General features: G+C 57.6%; 1 protein-coding gene across 1 annotated transcript; it reads right to left on the reverse strand.

Moving 5' to 3' along the window:
* Window positions 1-2,282: 2,282 nt before the first annotated feature.
* On the reverse strand, window positions 2,283-21,153 carry RRM1 (ribonucleotide reductase catalytic subunit M1). The gene is made up of 19 exons (XM_021538750.3): window positions 21,025-21,153; window positions 19,584-19,672; window positions 17,974-18,151; window positions 17,456-17,556; window positions 16,807-16,866; window positions 16,080-16,119; window positions 14,786-14,948; window positions 13,886-14,027; window positions 13,201-13,284; window positions 12,778-12,939; window positions 12,181-12,260; window positions 11,527-11,728; window positions 10,383-10,532; window positions 8,395-8,616; window positions 7,458-7,534; window positions 6,452-6,587; window positions 5,352-5,447; window positions 4,198-4,386; window positions 2,283-3,411 (listed from the first exon to the last, which is right to left on the reverse strand). The coding sequence occupies exons 1-19, from the start codon at window positions 21,041-21,043 to the stop codon at window positions 3,223-3,225; spliced, it is 2,379 nt and encodes a 792-aa protein (XP_021394425.1). The 5' UTR covers window positions 21,044-21,153; the 3' UTR covers window positions 2,283-3,222.
* Between the last annotated feature and the right edge of the window lie 1,700 nt (window positions 21,154-22,853).

Consider the following 22,853-nt stretch of genomic DNA (forward strand, 5'->3'; position numbering starts at 1 on the left):
GATGCTGAGGGAAGCAGTGCATTGCTGAGCAGCAGTGCATTGCTGAGGGAAGCAGTGCATTGCTGAGCAGCAGTGCATTGCTGAGCAGCAGTGCATTGCTGAGCAGCAGTGCATTGCTGAGGGAAGCAGTGCATTGCTGAGCAGCAGTGCATTGCTGAGCAGCAGTGCATTGCTGAGCAGCAGTGCAGCCTAGGGGCCACCACGATGCCCATCCTGCGAGGCTGAGCTGGGGTCACTGCTGGAATGGCCACTGGCAACCTGGACTGGGGTCGCTGGGGGGCACCTGGGGAGCTCCTGGAGTTCCTTGGATTGCTGGGGGAAGCTGCAAGAAGCTCCTGGCTCAGGATCTCAGCATTTAGCCGGGCACAGTGAATGCCATGCCAGGAGCCCCTGCCCGAGCTGGGACGGCCCAAAGCTGCCAGGAACACACCAGCAAGGACCCAGGGGCCGTGTCCTGAGCCCCAGGACCCCTGTCTTGTCCCCACAGCGCCCTGTCCTGTTCCAAACTGTCCTGAGCCATCTCGTCCCCCTGTCCTATTTCCCTGGCGCCCCATCCCATTCCTCCCTGTCCTGTCCCCACAGTCCCATCCCATTCCTCCCTGTCCTGTCCCCACAGTCCTGTCCCATTTCCTCAGAGCCCCTGTCCCATTTGCCCTGTCCTGAGCTGTCCCACTCCCCCAGCCCGCTGTCCCATGCCCAGCAGCTCGGGTGGGGATCAGCCACGGCACCCCAGCAGCCGCCCCGGGCCCGTCCGCTCCGGTTTGCGGTGACAGAGCCGCGCCCCGGGGACAACCGGAGCTGCCTGGGGACAGCAGCGAGGGTGAAGAGGAATCCCAGCAGGAGGAAAACTGGAGCCATCTCCGTGCTCCCCGGCCCGGGAAGCCAAGCCGCGGAGGGGCAGCGCGGCCGGAGCTGCCCGGGAAGCAGCGGGAGCTGCGCGAAGGGCAGAGCCCGCGGGGGAACCGGGACCGGGACGCTCGGGGAGGTCAGGGGAGGTTCGGAAAGGTCAGAGGAGGTTCGGGGAGGTCAGAGGAGGTTCGGGGAGGTCAGAGGAGGTTTGGGGAGGTTCGGGGACGTTTGGGGAGGGTCGGGGACATTTGGGGAGGTCAGAGGAGGTTTCAGGGGTCTCAGGGGTTCGGGGACATTCGGGGAGGTTCGGGGACGTTTGGGGAGGTCAGAGGAGGTCTGGGGAGGTCAGAGGAGGTTTGGGGAGGTCAGGGGAGGTTTGGGCAGGTCAGAGGAGGTTCGGGGAGGTCAGAGGAGGTTTGGGCAGGTCAGAGGAGGTTTGGGGAGGTCAGAGGAGGTTTCAGGGGTTCGGGGAGGTTCGGGGACATTTGGGGAGGTCAGAGGAGGTTTGGGGAGGTCAGAGGAGGTTCGGGGAGGTCAGAGGAGGTTTGGGGAGGTCAGAGGAGGTTTGGGGAGGTCAGAGGAGGTTTCAGGGGTTTGGGGACGTTTGGGGAGGTCAGAGGAGGTTCGGGGAGGTCAGAGGAGGTTCGGGGAGGTCAGAGGAGGTTCGGGGAGGTCAGAGGAGTTTCAGGGGTCTCAGGGGTTCGGGGACATTCGGGACACCCGCGGGGGGGGCGCGCTCCCGACGGCGCCCGCGACACCAGCGCCCCCCGGCGGCGCCGCGCGGAACTGCAGGACCCCACCGGCACCGGGATCGAGGGGACAGAACCGGGCCAGAACCGGGCCAGAACCGGGGATCGATGGGCCAGAACCGAGCCAGAACTGGGCCAGAACCGGGGATCGATGGGCCAGAACCGGGGATCGATGGGCCAGAACCGGGACAGAACCGGGGATCGATGGGCCAGAACCGGGCCAGAACCGGGGATCGATGGGCCAGAACCGGGCCAGAACCGGGCCAGAACCGGGGATCGATGGGCCAGAACCGGGGATCGAGGGGCCAGAACCGGGCCAGAACCGGGGATCGATGGGACAGAACCGGGGATCGATGGGCCAGAACCGGGCCAGAACCGGGGATCGAGGGGACAGAACCGGGCCAGAACCGGGGATCAATGGGCCAGAACCGGGGCAGAACCAGGGTTCAAGCGCTGGCACAGAACCGGACCAGGGTTTGTGAGTCGGGCCAGAACCGGGCCCAGCCCGAGGCCGTTCCCTCTCCCGTCGCTGTCCCTGGAAGCAGGGAGTGCCCGGCTGTCCCCCCTCCCCGGAGCTGTGCAGAGGGACAGTGCCCCGTGTCCCCGTGGGAAGCAGCACGCACCTCCAGCACCGCTGCTCCCTGCCCACCACCACAGGAGCGTCCCAGCAGCAGCGCCCGTTCCTTCAGCATTCCACCTTTTATTGAGTTCTCGGGGTGGGGTGTGGTTCACGAGTTCAATAAATACTGCAGAACTGCCTGGACCCCACTGAGTTCGAGCAGGGAGTGAGTACAGGAGCAGTAAATAGATAAGAGGTTGAGAAAATCTAAGAACTACCTGGGGTGAAGTGGATCTCCCTGAAAAGAGGTGGCAGGTGATCTTCACCAATGGCGTGTGGCCCTCACAAAATGGCACCTGACCTGTGGCCAAGGACAGCATTGGCCCCATGGCAGGAAACTGCCCGAGCAATTGGATCAAACCAGTGAATTTCATGCAGAATAAAATGCAGGGCAGCAGCTCTGCCTTTCTGTCCCCACTGGAGGACACCAGCCCGTGCCAGGCTGTCCTGGCCAGCTGAGGGAGAAGAGCACAGGAAGCAACACCCCTGCCACCCATCTGCTCCTTCCAAAGGTGTTCTGGAAAGGCCAGAGGACAAGGAGAGGGAGCAGCAGTGGGAGGAGGAGGCTCTGGCAGGCTGGGGACACTGCAGGTGTGTCAGGACACAGCTGCCTGTGCCCTGGCAGACACTGACCACCCTCCCCCGGGGGGTTCCCAGCCCAGGAAACGGGACCAGCCTGTGCTGCTCCCTCTGGCACACGAGGAGCAGTGTCTGGTGACTGCAAGGCACGGCCTGGAGTGCCCAGGACAGAGCTGTGAGTGGCACCAGCACCTCGCTGTCGCCAGTCCCGCCTGCAGGGTTCTGTGGAAGGCCACGCCAGAGCGCTGAAATCCCTGGAAAGCCCAGCTACTAAAGCAATACTCAGCCCATCCCCGTGGATGGGGAAGCTACACCACCCCCTCCCAGCCCCAGCCCCAGCCCCAGCCCCCTGACGTTCCTCCAGATGCTCCTGTCCCTGCAGCTCCAGCCAGGGGCAGAGGCTCTGCCGGAGCCGTGGGCGATCCCTTAGGAGCCACACATCAGGCACTCCTCCCTGTTCTCCAGGGAGCACACCATGGCTGCCTTGTTCCTCTCCTTCTCCTCCTCCTCCCTGGACGCCTTCTCCCGCTCCCGCAACTTCTCCTTGTTGAGGGTGAACTGGATGGGGTTGGCAGCGGGCTTTGTCCGGAGGTAGTACATGCCAGTCTTCAAGCCCTGGGGACATGGGGGGACCTCAGCGCTGGCAGCAGCACAGCGGGCACCCCCAGCTCCGGGGATGCTCCAGGGGAAAGCAGGATTCTTGGAAGGAAACAGCTGTTTGCCCTTCCCAGAATCGCTGAGACCAGCTTGCTGTGCCAGAATTTATCAGTGCCAAACTTGCCAGGCCCTATTTGTTGGGAACAGCCCCCCAGTCCCAGGTACAGCACTTGTTTTTTGGGAACAAGCCCTCCAGTCCCAAGTACAGTTCCTATTTGTTGGGAACAAGCCCCCAGTCCAAGGTAATGCCCCTGTTTTTGGGAACAACACCCCAGCCCCAGCCCCGTTTTGGGAAGGAGCCCCAGGAACCCCCTCTGCTGCCCCGTTTTGGGGAAGGAGCCCCAGGAACCCCCTCTGCTGCCCCGTTTTGGGGAAGGAGCCCCAGGAACCCCCTCTGCTGCCCCGTTTTGGGGAAGGAGCCCCAGGAGCCCCTTCTGCTGCCCCAATTTGGGGAAGGATCCCCAGGAACCCCAGCTGCTGCCCCGTTTTGGGGAAGGAGCCCCAGGAACCCCCTCTGCTGCCCCGTTTTGGGAAGGAGCCCCAGGAACCCCCTCTGCTGCCCCGTTTTGGGAAGGAGCCCCAGGAACCCCCTCTGCTGCCCCGTTTTGGGAAGGAGCCCCAGGAACCCCCTCTGCTGCCCCGTTTTGGGAAGGAGCCCCAGGAACCCCCTCTGCTGCCCCGTTTTGGGAAGGAGCCCCAGGAACCCCCTCTGCTGCCCCGTTTTGGGAAGGAGCCCAGCTGTACCTGTTTCCAGCCGTAGAAGTGCATGCTGGTGAGCTTCCCGTAGTTGGGCTCGGCGATGTGGATGTTCAGGGACTGGCTCTGGTCGATGAAGGCCCCTCTGTCTGCAGCCATCTTCAGGATGGTTTTTTGGGAGATCTCCCACACGGTCTTGTAGAGCTGCTTCAGGTCATCGGGAATCTCAGGAATGTTCTAGAAGAAGAAGAGGCGTTTTCCAGGCTGGAAAGCACTGACTGCCCAGATATCCCTATTTATATCATGGAATTCTTCAGTGATTGCTGGGGCTCCAGCAATCCTGACTGGAACTGAGGCCTGTACAGCTGAGCTCTATCCCTGAGTCCAAACATGGAATCCCAGAATGGTTTGGGTCTGGAGGGACCTTAAAGTTCACCCAGTGCCACCTCCCACTGCCATGGCAGGGACACCTCCCACTGTCCCAGGCTGCTCCAGCCCGTGTCCAACCTGGCCTTGGGCACTGCCAGGGATCCAGGGCAGCCCCAGCTGCTCTGGGAATTCCATCCCAGCCCTGCCCACCCTGCCAGGGAACAATTCCCAATTCCCAATCTCCCAGCCAGCCCTGCCCTCTGGCAGGGGGAGCCATTCCTTAGGTCCTGTCCTCCCAGCCCTTGTAAACTGTCTCTCTCCATGTTTCCTGTTGGCTCCTTTAGGTCCTGGAAGGCTGCAATTAGGTCACCCCTGGAGCCTTCTCCAGGCTGAACAATCCCAATTCTCTCTCCTTTCCTTGCAGGAGAGGTGCTCCATCCCTCTGGTAACTTGGTGGCCTCCTCTGGACATCCTGAGTCTGCAAGCACCAAGCACACCTGCAGACAGCCTCATCTCCCCCTCAGCAGCTACATGTGGACAGGCTGGAGAGCAGGAAAGGCTCTTCCCCAGAGGTGCTGGCACTGCCCAGGGAATGGGCACGGCCCCGAGGCTGCCAGAGCTGCAGGAGCCTTTGGCCAGCGCTGCCAGGGATGCCCAGGGTGGGGTTGGTGGGTCTGGGCAGGGCAGGATGGCACTGGGGGGTCCCTGGGGGTCCCTTCAGCTCAGGAGATTCTATGATGCTCCCTGCTGTGAAACCACCCCTTTATCACCTTCCTGCTAGGTGGGGATCCAGGAGGTGCCTGGCAGGAATCCCTGCCCTGCTGGCCCTGTACCTGGATGGAGCCGTTGTGGGCGATGATCTGGTTCTTCATCTCCTCGTTCCACAGGCCCCTCTCCGTCAGATCCTTCAGCAAGTGGGGATTCACAACCTGGGAGGGACAGAGCCAAAAGACTTTAAATGGCTGAACAACTTCCTGCCCATTCCCTCCCCCCTGAAGTGTTCTAGGCCAGGCTGGACAGGCAGGAGCAGCCTGGGGTACTGGAAGGTGTCCCTGCCATGGCAAGAGCTGGAACTACATGATCTCTAAGTCCCTCCAAACCATTCTGGGATTCTGCTGGACATGGCAAATCAGCAGGGGGCTGTATGGAACTGCCCTGCATGAGGAACTCCAACATGGGAAAACAAGGGATCTTCCTGTTGTTGGGCCACTGGCCACAACCCGAGTTCCTAAAGAAGGGTGTGAACAATCAAGACTGATGTCAGCAGGGGAAAAAGCAGACCAAGGGCAGGCTGAGTATTGGGAAGAAAACACAGCCACCTTTTCCTGCTGCGACTGGGGTCCCTGTCCCCCAGCCCTACACAGGGAGGCAGAGCAATGATCCTCCTGATCCACCTCCCCTCTCCTGTCTGATCCTACAGCCAGGAGGAATGGAGAGCACTGAGACACCCCAGAGGGGATGGACACACCTCCCAAACAGGGACAGCCTCCCCTTGTCTCCACAGGGGGCTTTGCTAACTCCAGCCTCCAGAACTCATCTTGTTTCACTCCCTTTCCTGACTGACAGACCCCTCTGAGCCTCTGGAGCTCTTCCATGGCCCCTTCAGACCCTTGAGTGCTTCACAGCTCGCTCTCAGGACCTGGTTTCAGCCACTCTTCCCATGTCCCTTCCATGACATCACCACCCCCTCAGCAGTTATTCCTGCAGCCCACCTTGAGGCTTTTCCCAGACAAAAGCAGAACTTGTTTACAACTTCACCTATTCCATGGTGACTGTGGAACACACAGAGCTGGACTCCTGCAGCAGCAGTGCTCCAGGTCCCCCTGGTGCTTGGACACAAGCATCCAGCTGAACTGAGCCCCCAGGTGTGAGGCCTCCCCTTGCCTCTAGCCATAAAAACTCAGCAGGAGCAAAGCTCGTGCCCAGAGCTCACCTGGAACTCCCCCGAGAGCACCCTGCGGGTGTAGATGTTGCTGGTGTAGGGCTCGATGGACTCGTTGTTGCCCAGGATCTGGGCAGTGGAGGCCGTTGGCATGGGGGAGATGAGGAGGCTGTTCCTGACACCGTACCTGGGGACAGCAGGCAAAGGTAGGGAGCTGCAGCCAAGGGACACAGGACAGGAGAGAGCAGGAACAGCACGGACTGGGAAATCTGGGATAGCCTGCAAAGCCCCACATCGCCCACAGGGAACAGGGAAGCACCACTGAGCTGGCACTGTGGGCAGATCAAGTGGAATTGCTGTTCTCACCCCTCACCAGAGGCTTTCCCAAGTGAGTCAGTCACGGATGGGGTGCAGGGAAGACAATCTGCCAGGCACTGCACGATCCACAGCCCTGAGGCAGAACTGAACCAGCAGCCCATGAAGAGGCTGAAACCTCTCCACACACAGGACAGGGAACAGATTTACAATTAAAAATTAGAGCCAAACAGACAGAATTAGTCAGTGACAGGCACTTAACACTTCAATGATTCCTGTCTTGAGGATGTTCAAGGCTCAGCTTTTCCCTGGCAGCAGGGAAGAGCCCCCAGCTCATGGCTCACTCCTCACTACATTTGTTTAATGGGAATACAAACCTTCCTGCTGGATGCATCTAAAATGGAATTTAGAGCTCAGCTACAGCAGAGCAGTGAGGGTGTGCTCCTCAGCCTTGGAAGAACAAGAAGGAAAGAAAGCCACCCAAAAAACAGCTCACAGGAAAGATCTGCTGGGGTGGGGGGAGCACATGTTTTCACACTTGGACCCTGCCTTTAGTTCTCAGTAGACAGATCATATCAAATTCATATCCAAAGCCAGGCTGGACGGGGCTTGGAGCAGCCTGGGACATGGAAGGTGTCCCTGCCATGGCAGAGGTGGCCCTGGCTGGGCTTTGAGGTCCTTCCCACCCAATCCAGTCTGAATTTTATCTGACATCTACTACAAACCATGCAGGGTTACTCACTTGGCAATCTTCTCCTTCAAAGCCTTCCAGTCCCAAAGGTCAGAGGGGGTGACATTCCACATGTCATACTGAAGGATCTGAGGAACACAGTTTGGTCCCAGTTAGAGAGGGCACTCTTTTCTCCATGTTTTATAAACCCCATTGGAAATGAACCTGTTTTTCCTCTTAATTCTTCCCTCCCATTAGATCTCAGTGAAGCTCTGGTATGACCTAACAAACCCTCCATCTTGTGACTGCTCCAGGACACAGCCAGAGTCTGATTGTCTTTTCAAATCACAGAATCCCAGAATATCCTGAGCTGAAGGAACCCCCAGGGACCCCCCAGTGCCAGCCCTGCCCTGCCCAGACCCCACCAACCCCAGCCTGGGCATCCCTGGCAGCACTGGCCAAAGGCTCCTGGAGCTCTGGCAGCCTCGGGGCCGTGCCCATTCCCTGGGCAGTGCCAGCACCTCTGGGGAAGAGCCTTTCCCTGATTGCAGCCTGAGCTGGCCTGGCCCAGCCCCAGGCGCTCCCTGGTGCTGTCCCTGGCCCAGAGCAGAGATCGGAGCTGTCCCTGCAGCCCCGGGGAGCTCTGACCTCAGGCTGCTCCAGGCTGAGCTGCCCCAGGGACCTCGGGGGTCCCTCTGGACCTTCCCCACCTCGTGTCCCTCCTCTGGGCACTTTCCAACAGCTTCTGACCTTTTATTGAGACAGCCAGAACTGTCCCCAGCGCTGGAGGTGAGGCTGTCCCAGCCCAGAGCTGAGTGGGACAATCCCTTCCCTCTGGGCAGTGATGGTGGGCCTGGTGTCCCCAGGACAGGGATGTCCCTCCTGGCTGCAGGGCACTGCTGACTCACATCCCACTTGCCAGAACCAGCTCCCTGCAGGTCTCTGCAGCAGCCCAGGCACAGGACCAGCTCCCCAGAGCTTTCCCTGTCCCATCCTGGCACACACTCACCCCCTTGCTGACGGGCGAGCCCTGGTAGGTGTCGTAGGGGCCCTGCTCCCGGGCCAGCTCGCAGCTGGCCTCCAGGGCCCCGTAGTAGATGGTCTCGAAGATGTGCTGGTTGAGGCGCTGCGCCTCGGCGCTCTCGAAGGGGAACCTCATGAGGATGAAGGCGTCGGCCAGGCCCTGCACGCCGATGCCGATGGGCCGGTGCCGCCGGTTGGAGCGCTCGGCCTGCGGGACAGCGCGGACACGGCCTCAGCACAGCTGGGACACGGCACAGCACAGCTGGGACACGGCACAGCACAGCTGGGACACGGCACAGCACAGCACAGCTGGGACACGGCACCTCAGCACAGCACAGCTGGGACACGGCACAGCACAGCTGGGACACGGCACCTCAGCACAGCTGGGACACGGCACCTCAGCACAGCACAGCTGGGACATGGCACAGCACAGCTGGGACACGGCACCTCAGCACAGCTGGGACACGGCACAGCACAGCTGGGACACGGCCCAGCACAGCTGGGACACGGCACAGCACAGCAGGGACACGGCACAGCACAGCTGGGACACGGCACAGCACAGCTGGGACACGGCACCTCAGCACAGCAGGGACACGGCACAGCACAGCTGGGACACGGCACAGCACAGCACGGACACAGCACAGCACAGCTGGGACACGGCACCTCAGCACAGCTGGGACACGGCACCTCAGCACAGCTGGGACACGGCAGCAAAGCCTCTGCTGCTGCAGCGTGCCCTCAGCTCTGCACAGTGCTCCTGCCAGCCTCACACTGCCTGCTGCAGCCCACACTGGGGGATAGTCTCAGCTCAGAGAGAAAAAAAGAGAGATCTCTGCCAGGCTCAGCCTGGGAAAAAGTCCGGGAGCAATGTAAACTATTATTATCTCTCTGTTCATATTGTCTATAGATAAGTTGTACCACACTGACCTAGGTCCAGTGCACCAATCAGGTGAAATGGTTTTACTTTAAGACCAATGGAATTAATGTTCACGATGTTCTCTATAAAAGAGAGAGGTGTTTTTGAATAAAGATGGTTCTTTGCCTTCATATTGTTTGTAGATATCTCCTACCACGCTGACCTAAGTCCAGTGTACCAATCAGGTGAAATGTTTTTACTTTAAGACCAATGAGATTAATATTCACGATGTTCTCTATAAAAGAGAGGTGTTTTTGAATGAAGATCATTCTTTGCCTTTTGAAGATGGACTCTCCTCATTCCCATCCCTGCCTCAACAGCGACACAGACTGAGTTTGTCAGACCTGAGCACACTCAGTTGTTTAACCCAGCAAAGGGAGCCAGGATTTCCAGGAGAACACTCAGCACCTTCTGATACATGGAGACATTTAACAGAGCAGAATCACAGAATCACTGAGGTTGGAAAACCCCTCTGAGCCCACCAAGTCCAACTGTTCCCCAGCAGAGCCAAGGCCACCACTGACCATGTCCCCAGGTGCCACACCCACATGGATATTAAATCCCCTCCAGGGATGAGGACTTCACCACTGCCCTGGGCATTCAGTGCCAGAGATGGACAGCCCTATCCATTAAGAAATTTTTCTTAATGTTCAACTTAAATCTCTCTTGCCAGGGGTTGAGGCCATTTCCTCGTGTCCTTTTCCTTGCTCTCTGGGAGCAGAGGCTGACCCCCACTCTTGTCAGGGGGTTGTAAAACCAACCAAAATGAGCTACACTATCTGAGGATCTTTCCAGGATCCTTCTCTGCGTTCCACTTCCCACTCTGTTCCTAGTGGTGGTCTGTGCTGCATGGAGATCCTCACGCATGAAAAGATCCCAATGGCAGAAGCAGAGGGGGAAGCTTTCCTACAACTGCTTCACCACGGAGCTGCTGTGGGCTGGAGCTCAGGCAGGCACTGCCAGGTCCCACCTGGGAACAGGTGGTTCACAGAGCTCCCCTGTGATTCCTTGTGTCCCAGACTGCCCTGGGCAGGATTCAGGCCCAGCCCAGCACTCACCTCTGGCACAGGGTAGTAGTTGATGTCAATGATTTTGTTGAGGTTTCGGACGATGACCTTGGTGACCTCAGCCAGCTTCTTGAAGTCGTAGGTGTGCTCGGGGGTCACGTACATGTTCAGGGCGATGGAGGCCAGGTTACACACAGCCACCTGTGGGCACAGACAGGGCATCACTGGGGACAGGCCCAGACCACACAGCTCTGCCCCAAGCACAGGACAACCCGCCAGGGAACCTGCCAGCCAGGGAAAGTGCACCCCTTGGTCCTCTGGCATGCCACAAGCTGTGCAAAAGGTCACAACAATTCAGGGAAGGTCAGTAGAAATTGGTATTACCAGAAAAATCCTGCCCTGGTCAGTCCCACTGCCTGGAAAACAACCTTACACAGAATCCCAGAAGGGTCTGGGTTGGAAGGAATTTTTAAGCCTGATTTGTTCTGTGGAAGGTACATTCTTCTCTCTTTCAAGATTTTTTTCATAGAGAAGCACAGAAGGAAGAGAAAACATTTCAAAAAAATTTCTATTTCTGCTTTTTGTTTTTCTCACGTAGAATGGATTTAGAGAATTGTTTCCCTGAGGTGATTGCTTGATTGGATTCTGGTGAGGATTGTTTGAGCCTGATAGCCAATCCAACCCACCTGGGGCTGGGCTCAAGACAGAGGGTTACGAGTTGTGAGTTAGATACAGTAGTTAGAAAAACTAGGTATACAGTTTTAGTATCTCCTTTAAATAGTATATTAATGTATTATAGTATAGTTATAATAAAAAAATCTTTCAACCTTCTGAACTAGAGTCAAATATCATAATTTCTTCCCACCGGGGTCATCTGCATTTACAATATTGCTCCTTGTCACTTCCCCTTTGAAGGACGTCTTGTGTCATCCCAAACCTGCCACAGGAGTGGGAAGGGAACCCACGGCCCATGGAAGGGCTGTGAGTCCTCAGGTCAGGAGTTTCTCAGCTGCCTGCCCCCTTCCCAAGCAACAGTCAGACATATCCCAGAGAGGTGCCACAGGAGCTCTCCCAGCCAGAGATGCCACAGGAGCTCTCCCAGCCAGAGAGGTGCCACAGGAGCTCTCCCAGCCAGAGAGGTGCCACAGGAGCTCTCCCAGCTCCCCAGTGCTCCGAGCTCCCGCTCTGCACCCACCTCCTCCTTGCTGGTGTATTCCACGATCTCGGTGCACAGGTTGCTGCACTTGATGGTGCCCAAGTTCTGCTGGTTGCTCTTCCTGTTGCAGGAGTCCTTGTAGAGCATGTAGGGGGTGCCAGTCTCGGTCTGGGACTCGATGATGGCGTACCAGAGCTGCTGGGCCTTCACCACCCTGCGCACGCGGCCCTGCCGCTCGTAGCTGCAACGCACCCGCAGCCCTGTCAGCCCCGAGCCCCAGAAACCAGGGAAAGCCTCAGGGCTCCTCGGGCCTGGGGCAGCCACGGCCCTCCTCACTGCTGAGCTCTGCACGGGCAGCCCTGGGGCAGGCAGCAGCACTGTCCTTGGGTAAGGGAAACCAATCTCCCACCACAGCAGTTCCACACGGAGCCACGGAGTGCCCTGAGTGGGGATCGCTGCAGGATGTCCCTCCAGCAGGGACACTGTCCCTCTAGCAGGCTGAAAGGGTCATTCACACACAGCTCCACCCTGACAGGTCACAGCCCCACCCTCACATTTTTATGCATGTGGCAATGAGCCACGGCCACCTCTGAGCCCCCTCCCACAAGCCCGTGCCACGGCCCCAGATCCCACGGGACACGGGCAGCTCTGGCAGGCCACGGCACCACTTACAGGTCTGCTCACTCTTCTTACCTCTCATAGAGCTTCTCAAATTCCTCTCCCCAGACATCATCCAGGCCAGGACACTCATTTGGGCACATTAAGGACCAGTCCTGTGCAGGGGAAAAATATTCAGAGGAAATCTTTAGGCACTTTTAGTTAAAGCTGTGGCTACCCCATCCCTGTGAGTGTCCGAGGCCAGGCTGGATGGGGTTTGGAGCAATCTGGGACAGTGAAAGATGTCCCTGCCCATGGCAGAGGGTGGCACTGCATGAGTTTTAAGGTCCCTCCCAAGCCAAACCAGTCTGAGATGCTGTGAAATACAAGCAGCCGTAAGAACAATTTACTGAGAAATGTTGATACCTTAAGGAAGCCCCAGAGTCAAAATAGCCCAACAGTCCAAGAACGAGCCATGGACTGTAAGACTAAGTCCTGAAGCAAAACACAGAGCTGGAGTTGCCCAGCTCCATTCTCCACCTGCACAGCCAAGTCCTCAAACAAGGTGCAGCAGCTCTTCCAGGAAGGTCCTGGAAGGAGCAAAGCAGCTCTGCAGCCCTTGCTGAGCTCCTTCCAGGGCTGCTCACGTGCTCCTCCACTAGCAGAGCTTTTCTGTGCCAGCCAAGTTCTCACCTGGTTGGTTTCCACTCGCTTCATGAAGAGATCAGGGATCCAGAGTGCAAAGAACAGGTCCCTAGCTCGCTGCTCTTCTTTCCCTGTGTTCTTCTTCAAGTCCAGGAACTCAAAGATGTCCAAGTGCCACGGCTCCAGGTAGATGGCAAAAGCCCCAGGTCTCTGGGACACGGAACACAATCCAGATCAGAACAAACTGTCCTTGGAAAGAAACCTGCTGCCCTGCTCCCGAGTGCCCACAACTTCCCAAACCAGCTAGGAACCGGGGGGCAGCCCAGATACCAACACGGGGGAAAATGCCCTTTTGGGATGATGTGTCACCCACAACCACTCCATCAGCTCCCTGGTGTTCGTGGGACAGCCCTGGCCGGTGTGGAAGCTCTCCATGACCTGAGTCTCCTTCTGGACCCTGGTTTGAGGTACCTTGTTTCCACCTTGATCCACGTAGCGGGCGGTGTTGTTGTAGACCCTCAGCATGGGAACCAGCCCGTTGGAATTCCCGTTTGTCTGCAGGGACACAGGAAAACCATCAGTACAAGCAACTCCCTGCAGGGGCTGACCACTTCCTGTGGGTCTTTCCTCAGGCTGCAGAGCTCTTACACTGATCACCACCAATTATTTCTAGTCCCTTCCCCACACCTTCTCTGACAAAAGTTTGCATATCAGCTATGTGTCCCAGAGTTAATAAAATGCCCTTCCTAACTTCTTGGCCCTATGTTATGTCACCTAAAGGCTTGCAGGGTTTACACACACTGTAACAAGAAACCCCAAACGCACATCCATGGACGGTCTGGGGCAATTAGAGACACAGAAAGGCAAGGGGCTAGTGCACAAGTCTCTGGGCATATTCCTAGGCTGCTAACAGACAAACATTGGAATTGTCTGGCCAAACACTGGAACAAGATCCTCTGCTTGGAAGGGTTTCTATTAGGAAGCCGAAACAGGGAGGAAAACCAACCTTCCTGCCTTAGGCCAAGGGGCTGCTGAGGGAGGCTCAGTGCTGTGTGAAGTGAGTGAGAGGCAGCTCTGGTCTGGGCTCTGCTGGGAGCAGCAGCAGTGTCCCTGTGCTGTCCCTGTCTGGGTGAGCCAGGGTGGCACAGGCACTCACCCCAGCGATGTAGCTGCCCGTGGCACGGATGCAGCTCACGGCGAGGCCGATGCCCCCGGCAGACTTGGAGATGAGGGCACACTGCTTCAGGGTGTCGTAGATGCCCTCGATGCTGTCGTCCTTCATGCACAGCAGGAAGCAGCTGAAGGAAACAAACGGTTTCAGTGGTCAAAGATGGAAGGAAAAGTCATGTTTCACCAGGCTGCAAAAACCAGGGCAAAGAGAGGACCTTTAGCGTGCTCCACAAAGCAATCCCACAGGTGTGCAATAAAGGAGAAACCAGAAAACACTGTGAGCAATACCTGTACTGCTGATACCTCTGTATCAAACATTTTCAATCAAAGAATCATGAGCTGGAAGGAACCACAAGGATCAGAGTCCAGTTTATGGCCCTGCACAACCCCAGCCTGGGCATCCCTGGCAGCGCTGGCCAAAAGCTCCTGGAGCTCTGGCAGCCTCGGGGCCGTGCCCATTCCCTGGGCAGTGCCAGCACTCCCTGGGAAAGAGCCTTTTCCCTATAAAACATTGATACAAACCTTCATAAAAATATAATCCTTTTCCTGATATATACGATATCAAAAGTCTATCAGTTATGCTTGCTGCTTTTAGGAAAGACTTACCAGGATTCTACTGGTAACCTGCAGCAGACTATACACATCAGGAACTTTCCAATATAATCCAGCCATGCAAAGGTTTCCAATATCTCTAGAGCTGACAGAAACCTGGGTATTTTTCCCCAAGCACAGCTAAAACTTGCCAGCGGCTGCTCAAAACTTCACAAAACACAGGCAGGAACTCAGCTGCTCATTTCAGAGGCTGTGCAAGCGTCTCGCTTGAGCAGCTGTGATGACCCCCGAGGCCCTCCCTGCGGGCAGGCTGCAGTGAGGAGAGGGGCAGCACCTGGAGAGCTGGGGGCGGTTGGTGCCCGCGTTGAAGAGCGTGGGCGAGGCGTGGGTGAACCAGCGCTCCGACAGCAGGTTGTAGGTCTCGATGGCGGCGTCGATGTCGGCCTTGTGGATGCCCACAGACACCCTCATCAGCATGTGCTGGGGACGTTCAGCAACTGCAGGGACACAGGGCCAGGCAGTTCCAGGGGTTGGCTCAGCAGGGACCTCACAGCCCACCCAGGGCCACCCCTGCCACGGCAGGGACACCTCCCACTGTCCCAGGCTGCTCCAGCCCCAGTGTCCAACCTGGCCCTGGGCACTGCCAGGGATCCAGGGGAATCTGGGAATTCCATCCCAGCCCTGCCCACCCTGCCAGGGAACAATTCCCAATTCCCAATCTCCCACCCAGCCCTGCCCTCTGGCAGTGGGAGCCATTCCCTGTGTGCTGTCCCTCCATCCCTGGAAATTGTCTCTCTCCAGCTTTCCTGGGGCTCCTCCAGGCCCTGCCAGGCCACCCTGAGCTCAGCCCAAAGCTTCTCCTGTGCAGGTGAACAATCCCAGCTGTGCCAGCCTTTCCTGCCAGCAGAGCTGCTCCATCCCTCTGCTCATCCTGGAGCCTCCCCTGGGCTCTCTGCAGCAGCTCCAGCTCCTCCTGGGCTGGGGCAGGGCTGGGGCAGCTCTGCAGGTGGGCTCTCACCTGAGCACAGGGGCACAATCCCCCTTTTCCTGCTGCCCACACTGCAATGTGCCCAGGGCACCAGGATTTTGGGATGGCAAGGCTCGTGGCTGGGACATGCCCAGCCCCTCACCCACCAAGCAAACCCAAAAAGGCAGGGAGGAAGAAGACTCCATGTGACAGTCACAGAGGTCACAGCAAGCTCCAAACGCTGCAGTGGGACACTTGGGAGCCAGAGTTTTCATGGAATCACAGAGATTGGGGCTGGAAGGAACTTGAGTTCTCCAGCACAGCTCCTGCTCAGAGAGCACCAGGCCTGTTTATTCAGGACTTCATGCCATCAGGCTTTGAAAAGCTCAAGGAACAATCTGCTCCAATTCTCAGCTGCTCTCATGGAGCAGGGAAAACCCCTACCTGTATTAACAGTTAAATTCAATCAAACATGCAGCCCAGAATCCAATTATGTTTCAGCTTTATGTTACTGTAATTCATCTCTGACCCTTCTGGTATCCCAGGACATCCAAGCCAAGGGCCTGCCTCACTGGCAGCACAGCACCTAAACTTGGCTTTAATTCAATTGAAATTAACTCAAAATTTTTAAGAAGTACTCAGCACTAGGAACAGCCCTTACCTTTGGAGTTGATTTTCAGCAAGTAGGAGCGTTCCAGGGTCTTTAAAGAGAGGATGGATTTTAGCAGACAGGCAGACTTTAATTTTTTTAAAAACCCTGTCAACTCCAAACTCAGTCATCTCCACACCCCTCATCCCAGGCTTTGCCAGCCCTGCACTCTGCTGCTTCTCTCTTTATTAGCTTAATTAAAATACACAAGTCCACGGGAAGGTTCCAACACTGCTTTGGATTACAGAGTGTGGAGCATGGGCAGGAGGGTCCACACTGTCCTGAGCCCACAGGACCTCCCTGGCAGACCCAGAGCACAGCAGCCCAGCTGAGCTGGGTGTGAGGCAGCAGAGCAGCCCCTGGGTGCTGTGGGGACATCCAGCAGCACGGGCAGGATAAACGTGTGGGGTGACACACTGAGAGAACTGCTCCACTGATCGGTGGGAAAAGCAAAAATCCCTTCTGCGGCTTACTGAGGATTAGAGTATTTCCTTTAGGAGTGGCATCCTACAACACTCAGTGTGATCTGCTGTGAATCCCAGCCCAACAGTTAAAATATTCCAGCAGCAAGAAAACACCATGATTTCTCCCAAAGGGCAGCTGCTTTGCGCAGGTGCCCTTCACCTTCACAGCCCCACTGGTGTCCCACCCCCTCCTGTGCCCCGCTTTGCCCCAGTCCAGATGATCCCACAAGCATTCCCATGCTTCCCAGCAGACCTAGGAGCAACGTGTTCTTTACCTTAAAGCCAAAGTAGTTGTAGGAGAAGTCTCTGTCGTAGATGATGGCAGAGTTCAGGCGCTGGCAGGAAACAACAAAATTTACAAGCTGTAAAAATGCTATTTATACCTGCTGGCATTCCTGGCCCCAAAGCTCTGCTGTGCGAGGGGCACCAGAGCACAGGAATGAAGCAGGAACAGCACTTCCCTCAAAACAACAAAAGCACAGCTTCAACAACCTTTTTTCTCTCGGTTTTTGGCTGAATTTACTGAAATCTGACTGGACAACAAGAAACAGAACAAAGGACCAAAGGAACTTCCCGGTTGGAACACAGACCTGGAATGATCTGGAAGCTGAACCCAAATCACTTCTCTTCCTCCTGTGCTGCCTCACTTTGCTCCAGCACAAGGTACTTTTTCTCAAATTAATTACTTGTGCTGATCGTGGCAATGGGAACATCCAAGAAAACAAATTTTACTACACGACATCCATAGAGGAAGAAAACTCCTATATCCCCTCTTACACTTTCCACTCATGCCCTGCACTGGTTTCTGTGTTGGCTTTTTACCCTAAAACAAGCATGTCTTGCTTAAAAAATAAGAAAAGCACATTATTTAAGTTTTCAAACTTCAGTGCAATAGTTCAGAAGTGTAAAAACCCGACTACTTACATCTTTGTTGGCCAGAACTATGTCGAGAGTCTCTTTGGAGATCATTGGGGAGTGCTTCCCGTTGTGAGGGTTGATGTAGGTGTAGAGATCTTCCATCACATCTGTGAGGGAAAGGGCTGTGAGCAGGACATGTCCATGCCTGTCCCAGCAGCATGTGGCACTGGGATTCAGGGATGGAGTCCTTGGAAATAACCCTCTCCAACACCCCAAACACACAACTGCTCTTCTGCTGCTCAGCACTGCCAACCTGAACAACCCACAAATTCTGTCAAAGCCCCGCTGTAAGAAGTAACCAATGAGGAGGAAAGTGGGTACAACTCGATCTCAACCCATCACATTTTTCACCATTCCATTTCTATAGCCAGGCCATTCCCTTCGCCTTGGGGAACTGCTGGGTTTCTTCTCCACGGCATTTTCGGCCAGCCTGGGCCCTCAGGAGCTCCCACTCGAGAATCTCCCAGTTTGTGTGCCCCAAACCTCTCCCTCTGTCTGTGCCCCCAGCAGGCACGTTCACCCACCACTGAAGGCTTTCTTGGTCTCCTTGTGCAGGTTGGACACGGCGATGCGGGCGGCCAGGATGGCGTAGTCGGGGTGCTTGGTGGTCAGCGTGGCCGCGGTCTCTGCGGCCAGAGTGTCCAGCTCCACCGTGGTGACCCCGCTGTACAGCCCCTGGATCACCTTCATGGTGATCTGCGCCTGCAGGAGGGACACGCCGAGCTCAGGGAGCCCCAGCACCCACAGCTCAGAGGGATCCAGCACCCACAGCACCCCTCGCTGTGCGGGAGGAGCAGAGCGAACTGCAACACCAGCCTGGGAGAGCTGGGAACGCTCCTGGACAGGGATGGAGGGACAGCACCCAGGGAATGGCTCCCACTGCCAGAGGGCAGGGCCGGGTGGGAGACTGGGAATTGTTCCCTGGCAGGGTGGGCAGGGCTGGCATGGAATTCCCAGATTCCCCTGGATCCTTGGCAGTGCCCAAGGCCAGGTTGGACACTGGGGCTGGAGCAGCCTGGGACAGTGGGAGGTGTCCCCATGGCAGGGGTGGCCCTGGGTGGGCTTTGGGGTCCCTCCAGCCCAAACCCTTCTGGGACTCTGTAAGGATGGCTTCTAGGCAGTAGGACTGACCAGTCCCTGCTGAACCTTTGTGAACTGCTGCTACTTTTGCACAACTCATGGGATTCACAGCCTTGCAGGGAATGTTACCACAGGGTTTGGGAGGGTTACTGCTGGCCTGGGAAGCTTCTGGCACAAGCAGATCCAAATCCCAAAGGAGAAACTGAGCTCCAGGAAAAGAGCTCACACACACTGCAAAGTGAATAAGAATTCAGGGGCACAAGGAGGCAGGAGGACTCGGAATTTCACTTCTGTCTTCAGCATCAACTCCCAGTCAAGGGCACTTCCCACTGTGGTCACCAAGTCACCAGTGTCCTCCTGCCATCCATCCAAAGACTTTTGGGTACAGGACCAATGGCAACTGTGTGATGGGTGGGATTTCAGGTGGGAGAATGGATCATGAGAACTTGGGACATGGGAAAAGCCTTAACTGGTGACTCCAAATGAGATTGGCCAATCTGGGTCTGAAACCTGCCTAAGCACCTACAGACACCAATGGATCCAACGGGGAGTCACAGGCTTTGGAAGGACAAGCTTCCATGAGTGGGATCAATGCCCACCCCAAATCAGCTCAGAAAACCAAGCAAAGATGTGGCAGTGGTGGGGAATTCTGTCCTGGCGTTTGACAGAGCTCCAGCTTTGCAGACTGACACTGGGAGCAGCCTGCCAAATCCAAAATATGGGACTTGGAGCAACACAACTCGTTTTGTTAACTGCCAGGGGCCCAATGGCTTCCCCAAGGTTTGAGAACAGGATCTATGGCAGGGAAAGGGGATTCTCCCCTCCACAGCCTCTGCACCCGGGAAGCAAAACCCCTCAGGGCACAAACAATGGCCACAAACCCATTCTGGATGTGTCTGCCGAGAGCTGAGGGAACCACAGGACGTGCTGGGCGGGAGGGGACCCCCAGGAACCCCCACAGGACACCCCGGGAGCTCCTGCCCGTGTTTCCAGCCAGCTTTGGCCAGCAGGAGCAGGGACCAGGGCAGGATCAGTGCAGGGCAGGGGCACTCACGGGATCCACGAAGTCGGCGTTGAGGCCGTAGCAGAGCTTCTGGATGCGCGAGGTGATCTTGTCAAACATGACCCGCTCCTGGCGCCCATCTAGGACACGGCACACAGCGAGAGCCAGGTCAGCACAGGGCAGCACAGAGTGCCCCCGTGCAGCACAGGGCAGCACAGAGTGCCCCAGGGCAGCACAGGGCAGCACAGAGTGCCCCAGGGCAGCCCCAGTGCAGCACAGAGTGCCCCAGTGCAGCCCCAGTGCAGCACGGAGTGCCACAGCGAGAGCCAGGGCAGCACAGGGCACCCCAGTGCAGCCCCAGTGCAGCACAGAGCACCCCAGTGAGAGCCAGGTCAGCACAGAGTGCCCCAGTGCAGCACAGTGCAGCACAGAGTGCCCCAGTGCAGCCCCAGTGCAGCACGGAGTGCCACAGTGAGAGCCAGGTCAGCACAGAGTGCCCCAGTGCAGCACAGAGTGCCCCAGTGCAGCACGGAGTGCCCCAGTGCAGCCCCAGTGCAGCACAGAGTGCCACAGTGAGAGCCAGGGCAGCACAGGGCACCCCAGTGCAGCCCAGTCAGAACCAGTTCAGCACAGAATGCCCCTGCCCAGCCCCACCAGTGCACCCCAGTAAGAACCAGTTCAGCACAGAACACCCCAGTAAGAACCAGTTCATCACAGAATGCCTCTGCCCAGCCCCACCAGTGCACCCCAGTAAGAACCAGTTAATCACAGAATGCCCCAGTAAGAACCAGTTCAGCACAGAACGCCCCAGTAAGAACCAGTTCAGCACAGAACGCCCCAGTAAGAACCAGTCCAGCACAGAATGCCCCAGTAAGAAACAGTTAATCACAGAACGCCCCAGTAAGAACCAGTCCAGCACAGAACGCCCCAGTAAGAACCAGTCCAGCACAGAACGCCCCAGTAAGAACCAGTTCAGCACAGAACGGCCCTGCCCAGCCCCAGCAGTGCAGCCCAGCGCAGCCCCCTGCCCAGCCCTCCCTTGGCAGCTGTGGCATCTCCGGGGCACCAGGCCTGGTACGCGCTGGGCTGGTCAAGGCCAGGGAACGCTCCCCCTGCACCCCAGAGCTCCCACCCAAACCGCACCAGCCCAATTCCAGGGTGGCCCGGGGGAGCTCTGTCACTCTGGGCCCCCCCAGAGCCCAGGGGAGCCCATCCTCCGTGCCAGGGCTCCCTTGAAGGAGAGGGGCACCCCCAGGGCCGAGGGGCGTCTAATCCCCCCTCACACGGCGCCCCAAAGCTGAGGGGGACCCGTCCCCCACCCACCAGGAGGGATCCCTCCAGAGCGGGGGGATTTCCACGCCAGGGACCCCCACGGCAGGCGGAACCCCAGAACGGGGCAGGGACCCCATTTCCACCCCGCGGGTGCCCTGGGCAGGGCAGAGCCCCCCTCAATCCCGACACTCGGGACCCGCGGGGCGGCGGGAGCGCTCACCTCGCTTCACGACGTGCATGGCGGCGGCGGCGGGTGCCCCTCAGTGCGTCTCGGTGCCCTCAGTCCCCTCAATCCCCCTCAGACCCTCAGTCCCTCAGTCTCCTCAGTCCCTCCGGTCCCTCCGCGCCCGCCGCTTCCCGCGCCCGCCGCGCGCGCCCCGCCCCGCTGAGGCCGCCGCCGCCATCTTCCCTCCGGGCACGGCTCCCCCACTCCGCCTCGCCCCTTCCCGCCCCGCCCCGCTCCCGGCGCTGCCTGTGGCCGCCGGCGGACACCGATCGCGGCCCTCGTCCCCGTACTGTCCCCGCTTTCCCCCCGGGAATCGCCGCCCCGCCGGGGAACGGCGCCAATGCCGCCCGCTTCAAAGATGGCGGCGCCAGCGCTCCCGCCCGGCCGGCGGGGAGGGGCCGGAGGGACGGGCCGGGCCGAGGGCGCCAAGGACGGGGCCCGCCGAGGGACAAAACACCTTCGTCCCGGAACTAATTCACTGCGCTAATTGCAATTATCCTGAATCAAGGCCAGGCGCGACATGGGTGATTAAACTGCGGCTCCCGTGCCCGCGGAGGCGCTGGGCTCCCCGGCCCTGGGGTGCCCAAGGAACAATCCGAGGCTCTGCCTCAGCCTCTGGCCAGGCCACAGGAGCAGCAGGGAAGGAGCTGGAATGGCAGAAAGTTCTCTCCTGTGAAAAACGCAGCTTGGTTTTTAAAATTTTACAAGTTTTATAATATGCTAAAATGGTTATAAAAATAGTAATGCAATTAGAGTAATAAAATTTAGAGTTAGGACACTTACAAGACAATAAAAAGCAAAGAATTACCGACGTCCAGATGATCTCGGGCACTTAAGCCACAACAAGCATGCCTTGTGAACAAAGGAATAACCTTTAAAACAATACGCTGTTGCATATTCATATATCCTTCATGGTTATGCATACATTCTATTTAAAACAAGAAATTCAGTCTGTTATATTTCAACTGCTTCTTTTAATCCCCATGGCATCTTCGAGTCTGAGCAAGGCCTGAAGAAATGAGGAATTTTAATTAAGGAAATTAGAATTTTTGTTCTGATAAGAAACCCGTAAAACTCTCCAGCCCCGCTCGGGTGTCCCTGGCAGCAGCTGTGGCCCTGGAGCCAGGCTGGCAGCAGAACATCCCCTGGCTGTGCACTGCAGCCCCTGCCCCACGCTGGCACAGCCAAATTCGGCAGCACCCTGCCAGTGCTGGGCTTGCTCCGTGCCAGGACAACGAGGCACCCACCGGCCTTGGGCACAGGCTGACCCCGAGGGCTCGGAGACAGCCCGGGGCTCGAGGAGCTGGGAATTCTGCTGTGTACTGCCTGAGCCCTGTCCGTGTGTCCTGAGCCCTGTCCCTGTGTCCTGTCCCGTGTCCTGAGCCCTGTCCTGTGTCCTGTCCCGTGTCCTGAGCCCTGTCCGTGTGTCCTGAGCCCTGTCCTGAGCCCTGTCCGTGTGTCCTGAGCCCTGTCCTGAGCCCTGTCCATGTGTCCTGAGCCCTGTCCGTGTGTCCTGAGCCCTGTCCATGTGTCCTGAGCCCTGTCCGTGTGTCCTGAGCCCTGTCCCGTGTCCTGTCCCCGAGTCCTGAGCCCTGTCCATGTGTCCTGAGTCCTGTCTGTGTGTCCTGAGCCCTGTCCTGTGTCCTGAGCCCTCTCCCCATGTCCTGAGCCCTGTCTGTGTGTCCTGAGCCCTGTCCTGAGCCCTGTCCGTGTGTCCTGAGCCCTGTCCCCGTGTCCTGAGCCCTGTCCCCGTGTCCTGAGCCCTGTCCCCGTGTCCTGAGCCCTGTCCTGTGTCCTGAGTCCTGTCCGTGTGTCCTGAGCTC

Source organism: Lonchura striata, chromosome 1, assembly GCF_050655825.1.
Source record: "Lonchura striata isolate lonStrDom1 chromosome 1, ASM5065582v1, whole genome shotgun sequence".
NCBI classification, from domain to species: Eukaryota; Metazoa; Chordata; class Aves; order Passeriformes; family Estrildidae; genus Lonchura; species Lonchura striata.